Source organism: Macrobrachium rosenbergii, chromosome 1, assembly GCF_040412425.1.
Source record: "Macrobrachium rosenbergii isolate ZJJX-2024 chromosome 1, ASM4041242v1, whole genome shotgun sequence".
Lineage (NCBI taxonomy): Eukaryota > Metazoa > Arthropoda > Malacostraca > Decapoda > Palaemonidae > Macrobrachium > Macrobrachium rosenbergii.
This window is the reverse complement of record NC_089741.1, coordinates 61,653,266-61,668,136: the sequence shown is the minus strand read 5'-3', so window position 1 is coordinate 61,668,136 and position 14,871 is coordinate 61,653,266. Positions and strand designations below refer to the sequence as shown.

General features: G+C 36.6%; 1 protein-coding gene across 1 annotated transcript in view; it reads left to right on the top strand.

The window, feature by feature from the left end:
- Positions 1-14,871, top strand: part of LOC136839101 (tetratricopeptide repeat protein 17) — a 234,977-nt gene that overhangs the window by 113,157 nt on the left and 106,949 nt on the right. Inside the window, exons 9-10 of the mRNA XM_067104750.1 lie at positions 5,774-6,005; positions 12,354-12,494. Coding sequence (XP_066960851.1) covers positions 5,774-6,005; positions 12,354-12,494 — 373 coding nt within the window. The remainder of the gene's footprint in view (positions 1-5,773; positions 6,006-12,353; positions 12,495-14,871) is intronic.

Here is a 14,871-nt window from a genome sequence, read left to right as displayed (position 1 = left end):
CACTGGCCGTCTGTCACTAGTAAGAATAAGCTTAAGTTTCTTTTGTTGTCAGTGATCAGGTCTAAATTGTCTTTGCAGTGGTCCTCACGGCTTCACTTGTTGCTTTTGGGCTCCTGTTGAATGCATTCTTTATATTTTTTGCCAGCAAGACTATTCCTGTTTGCCCACACCCCTGTAAATGCTTTAGTGGCTCCATACCTTTTCCAACAGTGGTTCTTCCCAACTGTTGTTCTTACCTTGCTCCTCTGAAATTTTTCTTTAGTATCTTAGGTGGGCTCTAAAAGTCATGCTCCCTGCAGTATGTATTTTTCTATTTCACTTGCTCTTGTCTATCCCTTCTCATAAGCCACCGGAATTGGACTTTTTCAAATCATCTTTCATTCTGTCCTTGACAGATTCATGATATTGCTTAATAGATGTTTCTCAGAATCAAGGTCTTCATTGTTCAAATGCCTTCCATTTCTGTTAGTCTCTACTTATAATAAGAGGTCTCTGCTATCTTCAGAGCAGTCGTTTGCTCTTGGTAAGTTTTCTTAAGCTTTTAAGTAGCCTTTTGGCATAGTATCTACAAATATTTCTCATAGTGTGGTTGTTGCAGTGGATCATGAACTACTAGTCAAAAGATTCTAGTCAGTCATTTTCCTCTTAATGACCTCATCCCTCAACCCTTTAGCAAGCATGAAGGTGTTTTTCTTGTTGTCTTGAAGTACTGTACCTGCATTTACTGCATTTGTTCATGAGATAACTTGTTAGTCAATAAATTACCTTGAAGAAGACTGAACCAAATTTATTGAAACTTTCACAGCATGTAGTATAATTATATATCTTTAATTTAATGTAATGAAAAGTATTTTTGAGTGCAACTTTTTTTATATTTATGAAAACTGGGGTAATTTTTTTTTCAACGGTAAAATTTATAAACTTGGAGGTAAAATTTTTGTTATTTCCATACTCGGGTACCTTCAGTATTCGTTGTTCAAAAGTGGTAAAAATTTGAAGCAAATCCCTTCGGTCATAAGGTAGCAATGCTCACCTACTTTATAATGGGGCCTTATGGCAGTACCACTCCCCATAAAGCTGTAGAGGATGAAATAATGTCAAAAGTCTCACAAAAGGTAATTTGATAATTTGATATTTCAAAACATGTTATGAACTTTTATATTTTTACCTAGGCAAAGAGAACCGTTGAAAGTGATGAAATTCTTGTATTGTTAATGCATTGAAACCTTTCAGTAATTCACTACTGTAGAGTAATTAACTATTTATATGTTATATAACATACCTAAAGAGCTTATGTGCACTTTTAGCTTCAGAACATTGCTTTTGATGTTTTACATTTAAACTTTGTTAGTGAACAGTGAAAAGAAGGTTAACCTTTCCTGCCCAATTGACGCTCATATTACGAATAACCCCTACCCCCTTTCTTGTCTGACTGACGACTCAGCGAAATTTGACCGGCATTTTAATGTGTGGTAGGGTAAATTTTTTTTTTTTTCTCGGACATTTGGTGGTTTCCATAGGCTAAAGCATACCTGACCGCGGTAACTCAGGCATCGATATGCCAGGCAAGCAGTGCCTATACTACATGCAATTCCCTGGCATAGTACTCCCACAATGAAATCAGCTGATCCTACCACGCTTCTCTCAGTATCTTACATTTTTTTTTTTATAAAATTAGATTACATTATTGAAAACACTTCTGTTTGGTATCTCTATTTTCTATAAATTTTTTAGTTCTTCTACTGCGCATGCGCAAATCCATGGCGTGAAAATTTCTCATAATGACATCAGCTGATCGCACCTAACGCAGGCCTGACAGGCCACACTGTCAGAGACTACGCGTATTTGAGGCTGGGTAACACGGTGGCTGCTTTATATACAGCTTACGCCAATCGAGAACAGTTTCCAACATGCTTTCGCAAAGTTTTTACGTAAAACTAGCGAAATTTGCTAGTGCATCATATAAGAGATGTCTGGATTTTAGTAGGGTTTCTGAATCTCATTTTTTCATTATCATATATCGATATTTAGAGAATTTTGCTGGCTTTCTCATAAAAATAATTCATCCACCCAACTGTTATAGCTTTTGAGCTAATTTAACGATAATGTTGGATAACGTAAATATTTTTTTGTTTGTTCTAACAGCTTATATCGTCAAAATGAAACTGTTGCTGTTAATAAAGCTTATTTTTCTTGACTCTCACTTTATTCCTCAACCTTTCTCTACATTTTTGTATATTTGCTAAAGTAATTTCTATGAAAAATCCGAGGTAGGACCTCCTTCAAAAAAATGTCAGCGATAATTTTCACTTTTATGCTGGCGCATTGCTTCTGTTTTTTAACAATTCACTTTCTTATCAATTTTTCACCAACTGAACTTATTATTGCTTTTCATTTTTTTATATGTCGATATTTAGAGAATTTTTCTGGCTTTCATAAAAAAATAATTCATCATTTAACTGTTATAGCTTTTGAGCTACACAACAATAATGTTGACAACGTAACTTTTTTTTCTTCATAATTTATAACGCCAAAATGAAACTGTTGCCGTTACCAAAGCCATTTTCTTGACTTTTCCTTTATTCTTCAACTTTTCTCACTTTTTCGTATATTTATTAAAGTAATTTCTATGAAAATAACCGAGATAGGCTTTCAAAAAAAAATTTTAATATAATTTTCTACCATAGGTCAGTAGAGCGCTCTGTTTCTCACCCTTTTCTATCAATTTTTTCACCAACTGGACTTTATTCTGTTTTTCCATTTTATATGTCAATATTTAGAATTTTACTGGTTTTCTTTCATAAAAATTATTCATTCGCTTTCTAACTGTTATAGCTTTTGAGCTACGAACGATAATGTTGACAACGGTAATATTTTTTCGTTTTAATCAAATTATAACGCCAAATGAAACTGTTGTTTGTTACAAAAAGATATTTTTCTTGACTCACACTTTTATTCTGCCAACTTTTCTTCTACATTTTCGTATATTTACAAAAGCAATTTCTATGAAAATAACCGAGATAGGGCTCTTCAAAAAACTTTTTTTCTAGCGATAATTCTCACCATACGCCGGCAAATCGCCCGCTCTGTTTCTTACCCTCTTTCTATAACTTTTTCACCAACTGAACTTATCTGTTTTTCATTGTTTTATATATCAATATTTAGAGAATTTTGCTGGCTTTCATAAAAATAATCCATTCGCTTAACTGTTATAGCTTTTGAGCTACGAACAATAATGTTGACAACGGTAACTTTTTTTCGTTTCAATCAATTTATAACGTCAAAAATAAAACTGTTGCCGTTACCAAAGCCATTTTTCTTGACTCTCACACTTTATTCTACAACTTTTCCTCTACATTTTCGTATATTTACAAAGTAATTTCTATGAAAAATAACCGAGATAGGGCTCTTCAAAAAAACTTTTTCTAGCGATAATTCTCACCATACGCCGGGCAAATCGCTCTGTTTCTTACCCTCTTTTCTATAAATTTTTTCACCAACTGGACTTATTCGTTTTTCATTGTTTTATATATCAATATTTAGAGAATTTTGTTGGCTTTTCATAAAAATAATCCATTCGCCTAACTATAGCCTTGAGCCACGAACGATAATGTTGACAACGGGTAACATTTTTTCGCTTTCAATCAATTTATAACGCCAAGATAAAACTGCTGGCTGCTACCAAACCATTTTTTTGACTCACTTTATTCCACGACTTTTCCTCACATTTTCGTAGTATATTTGCCAAAGTAATTTCTATGAAAATAACTCTAGATAGGGCTCTTCAAAAATCTTTTTCTAGCGACAATTTCACCATACTGGCAAATCGCTTCTGTTTCTTACCCTCTTTTTATAAATTTCATTAAACTGGACTTCTTATTGTTTTTCATTGTTTTATATATCAATATTTAGAGAATTTTGTTATTTTCTTCATAAAAATAACCATTCAGCCATTCAGAAAGAGTAGCTTTGAGTCACGAAACGATAATGTTGACAACTGCAACATTTTTTTCGCTTAATAATTTAGTAATCGCCAAATGAAACTGTTGCTGCTACTAAAGCCATTTTTCTTGACTCTCACTTTATTCTACAAACTTTTCCTCTACATTTTCAGATATTTACAAAGTAATTTAAGTGAAAAATAACTGAGATAGGGCTTCCTTTTTCAAAAAAACTTTTTCTAGCCATATTCTCATACATAATGTGGGCAAATCAACTCTGTTTCATACCCTTTTTCTATAAATTTTTCACCAACTGACTTATTCGTTTTTCATTGTTTTATATATCAATATTTAGAGAATTTTGTTGGCTTTCATAAAAAAATAATCCATTGGCCAACCGTTATAGCTTTGATTTTTAATAACGATAATGTTGACAACTAACATTTTTTCGTTTCCAATCAATTTATAACGCCAAAATGAAACTGTTGTCGCTCACTAAAGCCATTTTTCTTGACTCCTCACATTATTCTTCAACTTTATTTACATTTTCGTGATATTTACAAAGTTAATTTTATGAAAATATAACCAGATAGGGCTCTCAAAAAAATCTTTTTCTAGGCGACAATTTCACCATACGCCAAGGCAGAGCGCTGTTTCTTGGCCTTTTTTCTATCAATTTTTCACCAGCTGGACTTATTCGTTTTCCATTCTTTTATATGTCGATATTTAGAGAATTTTGTTGGCTTTCTCATAAAAAATAATTCATTCGCCTGACATTCATAGTTTTTGGGTTACGAACTAAAAATATGAAAATAAATAAAGATTTTTTTTTTTTCGTGCAATAACTCACATTTTTTGTATTTAGAGGGCTGGGACTCTTATTCTGACTATTCCACCATAAAATATAAACATTTAGAAAAAAGGACAGCAAAAAAATGAACGTTGTTGGCATAAAATTTATATTTTTACTGGAATTTAAATAATTATTTTTCGCACTGTCGAGCGCTCCCAGACACATCGGGGCTCATGCCCTCAGTGATGTGATAACTATACAGATATGAAAGGGTTAAGCATATTTCTTTATTAATACATGAATAACTTTGTGTAAGTACTGTACTGTATAGTAGTGAATATATTTGATTTGTTGTTATAAAGGATACTTTATAAGCCTTTGTGGATTAGCCTAACAAAAATCCATACCTTTGATATTTTGATGTTTTATAACTTAGTCGATGTGTTTGTTATAAGTTATGTTGCATTAAATCTTTATTGTATTTTTAGCTTACAATAGTAAATTCTTGGTTTGTGGCCTGAACTAAGCTGTAAAACTTTGTAGGCTATTCTTGCAGTTTTCTGGCAAATCTGGCATTGATCTCTTCCTTATAATCCAGAATAGTGAGGTGTTCTTGCATCTTATTAAAGTTAGATCTCCTTTGGTTCACTGCAGATTTCAACTCTTTTTAAGGATTATGTTGCAAAGTTAAGTGTAAGCTTGTGTTGATTAATTTTTATTTCCTTGACTCTGCTAATTGCCTAATTGCTCATGTGCATTTTTGGATGGGAGTAAAGAACCATTCTTAGTAATGGTAGTTTTTAATTAGTGTTTTATTAATATAAGATTTCAAGGGTACAAAGAAGTTAATTACATGTAATGAGTTGGTGTGAAAAAATTTAATCTAAACTAATTTTCTTTTATATTATCTTTTTTATTCTTGCTGTTGAATGTTTGATAATGTACAGAACATTGAAGATGACTTGGTGAAAAAATCCTTACTATTTAATACTTGCAATACATGTAGCTCAAATTTTATGCTTTGATTTTTATTCTACAGGACAAGACTGTTTTCAGTATCAGCAAGATGGCCACACATTTTTGAGTTGTAATATGAGGAGAGATCAACTTGAGAATAGAGGTTCCCCTTCAGAATTGCTTCTGGATCTACAGAGTTTGCTACACACAGTTGAGTCTGAAGCTCTTAGACTTGGCCAGCATGTCTTGAAGAGGAAGCCTCTCCTTGCTACACAACCCCAAATAACTCCACTCCATCCGACAAAGTCATTCCAGTAAGGTTACACTTCTTACCTTACATGGTATATCTGTCCCAGAAAGTTGAATTTTGTACTAAGTGTTTGATATATAAAATTATTGCGTCCCTTAATGGGTGACTAAAGGAAGATATTTGATTGTAAATTGTGAGGATAAATAATATTCGAAAACATTGAAGGCATTATGTAGTAGATAGTTGAATAACATACAGTAGATTTAAACTGTAGTGCTATTGGTATGCTCCAAAGCTTCATAATATAGTTACACATGCCTTCCAGAAGGTTTATAGTATTCAGATTCCTTTACATTATTTGTTTATTACTGTTTATTACATGTTATGTATCTGCTGATATTGTTGACGTTAAACTTTTGCAAGGATAACTAGTGAAGGAGTAGTATGAATGCAATTGTGTGTTTCACATTCTTAAGTTTCCCCATCAAGGGGAAAGCTCCTATTTACTTGATGTATTTAAGGTCATTCATGTTGTGTTCCATGATCTTTGGAATTATGGTTCTGTGAATGTCACCAGTAAGTCTGATTGCTCTTGACCACAATCCCCAGTGTGGGAGAGGATTCTTCTTGGTTTGTGAGGGATTTAGGGTCTTTTTCCTACAAAAACCATGCAGGCTACCTTCATGGTCTCCAGATGACCTAGCAAGCTGTTTCCCCAGTTCTGACATGCCAGAGGACAGTGAACATACTCTTGTTAATATTGATCCAGCATTCTGCAGCTGATTGAACAACCTTTCTTTGGAAAGACTCTGAGTGGGAGGCACTTCCTTTTCTGAAGCACCTAGAAGCCTGTTGGTTGCCACTGCCTCCATCCAAACAGCATTAGGCTCAAGATATGGTTGAACACACTTGATGGCTTGGTTGGAGTGTCATTCTAACATGACTGCAAAGCTTCGGAGACGTTGGTGTCTGGAGGAAGGGCGCTGACTTCTTATCAGACAAATTGATGTGACTCTGCCTAGTCTTTTCTCATCATATTTCAGCTGGGAGTAGCCTCAGTTAGCAGAATGCATTGCTGTTGGACACTCCTTTACTTTTTTGAATGGGAAGGTGAAGCAGTGGTAGAGGATAGGTGTTGTGATAGCTGAGATTTCTAATTTAAAAAGCAGTGTCCTTCAAGTTCTCTAGAACTTGAAGGGAATTGCAGCCAAACTTCTGGTTTTGGCTGAGCTGCTGTTTTGGGTTCAGGGAAGGCTTAGTCCTTTTCAGAACCATAACAGGGAGTCCAACCTTCCTCCTTGCAAAAGGGCCTGGATTCTTCCCATCCTCTTTGGCCACATTTTCAGCCTTTGGCCCAAAAGGCAGGCAAGGGGAAGAAGATGGAAGGAAGATGTTGAAGTAAGTGGTCCTCCTCTCTAGTAAGGGGATGCTTGTCATGAAGGCAGGCAATGTGGTAGTGATAGAGCAGACATGTGGGTAGTCTGTCCTTTGGACCATTGTAGACTATCTTTCAAGAACTGCTGCTCTCCCCCTCTCTTGCCCATAGCTCCACTGTCCAGGGTTGCCCGAAGCTCTGGTCATCTTAGCAGAGATGAGGACAAAGCTGGAGAATATGTTGGAAGTTGTAAACAACCAGTCCAGTTGTCTCTACAGTCAATTCTTTCTGTTGGAGGAAGTGATGGGAGGTTGGAGGCAGGTTGTAGAACCTTTCATCATTGAAATATACCGTCAATACCTCCAACAGGAAGAATCAAAAGTAGAAGCCACTGGACTGGTTTACAACTTCCAGCATACTTTCCAGCCTCTCCCTCCTCTCAGCTAACATGATTAGCTACAGGCAATTCTGTAATGTAGGCTGAAAAGTGGATCCGTATGCAAGAGAGGGGCAAGCAGCCATCGTTGAAAGGTCTCAAACGACAGACTAACCAGAGGTTTGCTCTATCACTACCATTGCTCACTGGCATGACAGGCATTCCCTACTTACAGTAGTTGTAGAGGACTACTTACTTAAGCATCTTCCTTCTTCTTCCCCCTCTCCCTTGTCTGCCTTTTGGGCCAGAGCCCAAAGGGTGGCCAAAAGGATGGGAAGAACCCAGGCCCTTTTGCAAGAAAGAAGGTTTGACTCCCTGTTGTGGTTCTGGGAAGGACTAAGCCTTCCCTGAACCCAAAACAGCAGGCTTAGCCAATCCCAAAAGCTTGCCTCCAATTCCCTTTAGGCCTTCGAGAACTTGAAAGACACCACATGGTAGAGTATAGTGTCCCAATTATCAGGATTGAACAAATTTATTTTTTACTCAGTTCAAGATGGAGACAACACACTGTGTAGGGCTCTATCAGATAGGAGGACTTCATGCCATCTTTGGATGTGAATGATCTTATTTCTGATTTGAGTGCTTTGGGCAGGCAATGACTGCTTAGGTGTTTACTTAGATGTTTATTTTATTTTGGTTTCAGTTTGGGCCCACTCTTACAGGAAGGACCTTTTTCACTATCTCATTGGCTGGCTGGTTCTTTTATCCTTGGAGGCACAGTTGCTAGGATAGAGGCAGCCTCTCACTTATTGTTGCAATCTAAGGATTGCAAGAAATTGGGAGAAACCAGATCTTATATTTAATCAGCATGCAAAGTTCCAGGGCATGCTGGTAGACACTGTAGGGCCTTTCTGTCTGATTTTTGTGTCAGGAAGTTTTCAGGGCAGTAAGAGCATGGTTCATGCAATGGCAGGAACAATGGGAAAGTATTGGTGCAGTTTGTTCCCTGGCAGGAACAACCAGCTTGGTTTTAGCAGAATGTTTTCAGTCACCTGTTGTCCTTGGAGCAGCTTGTTCTGTATGGCACCAGTGTTCACTTCAGTGGTTCCAGAAGCAACTATGGCAGGCTCCTGGCCTTCCCTCTTATCCTGTGTCTCTGAGACAGGAAGTAAGGGACGATTTGGCCAGATATGTGGATGATAGGAACCCCCTGTTTAAGTCCATGGAACACCCCACCTCTGATGTGTTTCTGTTCTCAGACCTGGCTAGAGTTTTAAAGCATTCTTGTTCATGCATAAGCTCATGAAATTAGGGGCATTGTCCTATCCTTGTTGTTTTAAGAGAAGTGTTTTTGTTTTGCAAGTAATGAGGGAATAATTTGGCATTGTCATACCAACTGTACCTCATTCTGATTGAGGAACATTGTCCACAGGCCTGTACCCACCTCCTTATGAGGACCTGTGTTGGGTGCTCAACAGATTGTGTAGCTACCTAAGCTCCATGTGAACTGAGGTGGGAGGGTGACATAAGGCTGGGGTTTAATGGAAGAATGACTACCGTATTTGATGGCTTATAAGACGCATGTCTGCATAGGACGCGCCCCAATTTCAGCAGGACATTGAGGGAAAAATAAGGTTTCCTAGCCTATGCTCATATGATTTTGGTAAGTAAAACTGTAGTATTAGGTTATCATATGCATATTGTTTTACCAACAGAATCAAGAAAACATTAATAAAGAAGTTATTTACCATATTTATATTTATCAAAATATGTATTTTACAATCAGCCATTTATCATTACGATCGACAAGCTCGGTCTGCTGCTGAAAGTTACCTCATAGGTTTACCAATAGATTGCAACACATTCATTTGTAAACATTGTTTCTACCAGCAGAATCAACAAAAACATTAATAAAGATGTTACTTACGGTAATATATGTTATATATATCCATTATATATTATAAAAGTTTGCAATCAAGCTTCTGGGAATTTACTAATGCTTTCATCACTGCAGCTGAAAGCTGACTCTTGGCTTGATATGCATACCGTTAGTGGCAGCACCATCGCTTGTAAGCGCAGACGACAAGTTGGTGATGTACAGTAAAATGATTATGGAAAATATTTGGGGAAGAAGAAAACACAATCCATACACAGAAACTTTACTATTGCCAAAGTTAGGAAAATAAAATAATAAAACGTAAAGACATCATAACAAGTGAGCATAACAAAATAGAAAAACTAGGCCATCAAATTTTATTCCTCTTCAAACCAGAAAATTCACCATTGCCGCCAGACTCGCCACTAAAACCCAGGAACCCCTCAGCATCATCATCATCATCATCATCTTGAAATAATGTGTCATTCTCTGTTCCACCAAGAGCATTGCTGATACCACACTTTTTAAAAGATTTCACAACAATTTCTGGTTTGATGTTATCCCAAGCTTGTTTTACCCATTCACAGACTTCTGCAGTGCTAGGTCTTTTCACCCTTCCTGTTGGTGTGAGGTTGTGGTTTGGCATTGTCATCCACTTGTTCCAAAGCTCCTTCATGGTATTTTTTCTTTGGGGAGAGTTTTTCTTTTAAAAATAAGAAAAGGGGGCAGTTTTGTTCCATCGGCGAACATGAAAGAACAGCCGTATAATGTGTCTTTTCATGACCTGTACTTTTCACTGCAACAGTCTTTGCTCCCTTCTCACACAGTTTTATTTGATGGAACATCAACGTTAGTGGAACTTCATCCATTTCCTAATCTGGCTTAGTTCAAAAAAAGGAGTTTTTTCTGGCAGCTATAACAAAATTATGAAAATTTACTATTTTATCATCATAGTCAGCTGGCATTTTTCTGCAATTGTCATTTTTGTTCGCATTGACAAACCTTCCTTCATAAACCGATAACACCACCCTCTTCTGTGCCTTTTAAAATTCTCAATCCCGTTCGTGCAAATTTCTGGCTTTGTTCCTGATCATTTTTGTAGACACACACCTGCCTGAGTTACTTTGATCTACTACCCTTTTTTATTTCCTCATCAATTGCAGGCCAGTGTGGGGCTGAAAACGAAGGTTACGGTTTCCTTTCTTCGTCCCGTAGTTTATTTTCTTGCAGCCTCCAAGAACGCATTTCATTTTTTCAGCAGGAAGAGGACCAAATATTCTTGCTGCTGCTCTGTTGCCGTTTCTTTAGCATATTCTATAACTTGGAAGTTTGCCAGTAACAGTGTAACTTTGCCTCTGCTTCGTGATCCATATTTGCGGGGTAAAATCCAATAAATAAAAATGTTTCCTATGTAACGCTCAAGTCTCGTGAGCAACTGAACAAAGCCATGTTATTATTCTTAAAAGAGAATGCTAGGGCACGAAAGCTATGAAGTATCAACTCAATGAAGCCTTGTTATTATGCCTAAAGAGAATGGTAGCAGGAATTGTCAACCACCAATTGATCGGCCATGTTGTTATGTGTAAAGAGAATGTTAGCAGGAATTGCCAACTACCAACAGAACGGCCTGTCATCCGTGAAGCTCTCGAGATAATCACCAATAGGGTGGCACACGCATTATAAGTCTGTAAATGGAATGCGCGAACATACAGACGATTTATACACGATATTAACACATTTTAATGAAAATATCGTATAACAACAACGTGAGATATTGATTATAATACTAGCAGTAGTAATTGCGGTGATGGTAAGTGTATAATGATAAATAATTATAATAAACTTTGGTTTTAATAGGTTATTAGATAACACCGAATGTTAGGCTAGGTTAACATCTACGACGTTCACAGATAATTTCGCCAAAATTTCTTAAATTTTGAGCCTACATTATGTACATAGGACGCTGGGGATTTTTTAGGGCCATTTTTTGATTAAAAGTGCGTTTTATACGCCACTCAAATACGGTGTAGTTCCTAACTCCCTTCCTTTTTCTAGCAAGTCAGCAGTCAGACTTTTTCTTTGCTAGAACAGGCCAAAGTGCAAGCAAGTCACATAAGCGTACCCTATTGTAGAACTTTTGGTCAAAAGATGCATCTCCCTCTGCTTTCCTTTTTAACAAGAGCTTCTGAGTGGAGCATTATTATTGCGACCTCTTTATTTGATGATTGACCCCCATTTAGGAAGGACAAGAACCTATAGAATATTTATAGATTTGAGTGTTCAGACAAACTTTCTAAGGCTCAGGGCCCTTGGCTTCTGCATCTATATGTCAGACTGTATAGTAGGTTGTAGGGTTTTTTATTTTTTACCCCTGCTCACTTTTCATCACTGGGTAAAAGACATTTCTTAGTGGAGATGGAACTATACCAGTTCATTCTGAGAGACAATTATCCCATCTTAGGAGTAAGTCTCTTATATGAGAGCTGTGGTTTATATTCATGCCAGAACAAATATCATATTTTGAAGATAATTTATATTTTTCCTGAGATATACAAAACTGAGCTTCAACCATCCCTACATAGTCTTCTAGCTATATTGATTTGTATGTGTGAGGATTGTGTTCAGAAACAGTTGATTGGGTTTTTTACGGTTTTACTTAAGTTTAATTAATTGGTTGCACAAGATTAAAAAGATAAAGGTTGAAATATTGGAAAACACTTGAATAAAAATGGTATTGTGTAACAAATTTATATATATTAATTTAGTTCTGTTATTTTATTTTCAGAAATGGTGGAGGTTCTGGACTTCTTGATATGACACTAGGCGAAGGGTTTCCAACTCCAGAGCAGTGTGAGCAGGCATCACCGTTACCTCAATGGGATGATTTTCCATCTGTATTTCTTCCTGCAGAAAATAAGGGATTTTCGTAAGTATTGTGGTACACTAAATTGAAATTGTGGTCATTGTGTACTGTAATTAGATTACAGAGTTTGACATCAAAGACTTACAGTTTTGTGCATTTTCTTAGTGCCAAATTTTTATGCTGTTACAACAGTAAACATCCATTTTCTTTCTGTAGGACATAAGAATAAATTATTGAATTATTGAACTACAAAGAATTAAAATCATGATTATTGTGTAGTGTAACAATACTGCTGAGTTTGGCATGAGAGACTTCCAGTTTTGTGTATTTCCTTGGGCCAAAGTCCTATGTCCTTCCAGCAGTAAACATCTGTTTTTTTTCATAGGATGTAAAAGCAAATTGTTGAACATCTGCTTAAAGAAGTAATTTATCATCATCATCATAAAAGTTTTTGCCTTGCTCTTCCCTTCATAGGGTTATGTGTAAAATTAGCTTTATGAGCTCTTCTGTTCTGTGCTCTTTCTGCCTAAATTCTCATCAGGTATCTGTCCCCTTTCTCAGTGATTTCCTTGGCTTTCCTTATTTCTTTAACCTGCTACAGTCTGACCTCTTAAATCCGGCGCTCCCTGGTCCGGCAACTCCCATGATCTGGTACTTTGAATCAGCAGTCATTAGTCCTTGAGTGGCTACAAGGGTGGCACCATACCTCATTTCAGTTTTTGGACATTTTCAAATTTTGGAACTAAAGCTTGCTTCATAAATACACAAGCACAGTATATTTCCAACGAAAACATTCTCTAAAACTAAAAAGTATACAGCATATAAAAGAACTGTAATTTGCATATATACTTGTGTATCATGTAGTCATTAAACTTTTGTCCAAAAACATGATTTCATCATATACACTGTGGGCTTTCTATGCCCGTCTCAATTTTGGTAGATACCATTGATAATGAATATTATATCTGATTCAGCTTTTAATTAATAAATAGGCCTAGATGCAAAAGTTCTTTTGGTTAAATGCAAATCTTCATACATCAATATAAGCTTACCAACCTTCTGACTTGTCTTAGAATGCAATATTGTTTCTTATTATAATTAACTACCACTTACTGCTGCCCACAGGCACTGGCATAAACAACGGCAAGTACTGGCATAAACACTTGAATTGAGAAAGAGCCATTTGCAGATGTTAGTTACCATAACTTACACATGTTTATTAAGGGTTTCTTTACAGTAGTTGACTTGTTAAAAATTTACTAATTTCCAATGATGACTTCAATAAATAAAAATAAGGTCAATCTTTATTCATCTTTCAAGCAATGGAGAGGAAAGTGATATGAAAGTATACCACTAAATTTACGGTTGTAGCTGTGGCTGAAGAAATTAATAATATGCACACCACAAAATATTTTAGAAGAGGCAAAAGCAACATCTTAGACTGGCAAAGTCAAACCTGTACTTCATTTAATGTATTGTATTTATAAATACAGTAAGCTGCATTTTTAAACCCAGCTTTGATAATTTATATAAAAAACGAATCTCCGAAGTGCGTTTCATTTAGCAACTAATGGCTGTGATGATGATTGCTATGTTCATAATTTATAATCTAAAAATCTGAGTGAATCTTGTTTGTCCTCCCCTGGTGACAGTAGGGGAGACATCCACCCCTCCTCCTGCAAACCTGTTTGTCCGCCCCAGGTGGGGGCGTGGTAGGTAGGGGATCGGGAGGGTAAGGGATATAGCAGCGCTGGGTTCCAGCACGCATAGCACATGCCAGCAAGCTCACATGATAATAATAGACAGTAATGCATGAAATATAATTGCATACATTATGTAAAACAACAGTTTTATTAAAATTAACATGCTTAATACAACAATTGTTTGACATTTGCAAATGGATATCTGTTGGTGTAACAACCTAACCGGGGCCATAGTCTCTCTCTCTCTCTCTCTCTCTCTCTCTCTCTCTCTCTCTCTCTCTCTCTCTCTCTCTCTCTCTCTCTCTCTCTCTCTCTCTCTCTCTCTCTCTCTCTCTCTCTCTCTCTCTCTCTCTCTCTCTCTCTCTCTCTCTCTCTCTCTCTCTCTCTCTCTGAGATGTGCAGGTTTAAAGCAGCAGATTTTTAGGTTTTGGCTGAAATTGAAAGCCAGAAAATTTTGAAGTGCCAGAAAATGTAGTGTTTTAAGCTCCGATGTAGCTAAGCTCCAATGTAGCAAAGGTGTAAGCATTTCTGGGGAGATCCTTATGGTCCAGGCCAGATTTTCACAAGGAGCTAAACCTAATGATTGACAGTGATTATTCATAAGCTTTGTTCTACTTTTGATAGCACAGCAGTATATATGTGGAATGAGCTGGCAAGACTTTATTTGCATAGGGGGTTTTAGGGGTGATTTCTGTCATCCGGCGGTCTGTGGTTCAGCAGTCACTTGGTCCCAAGGG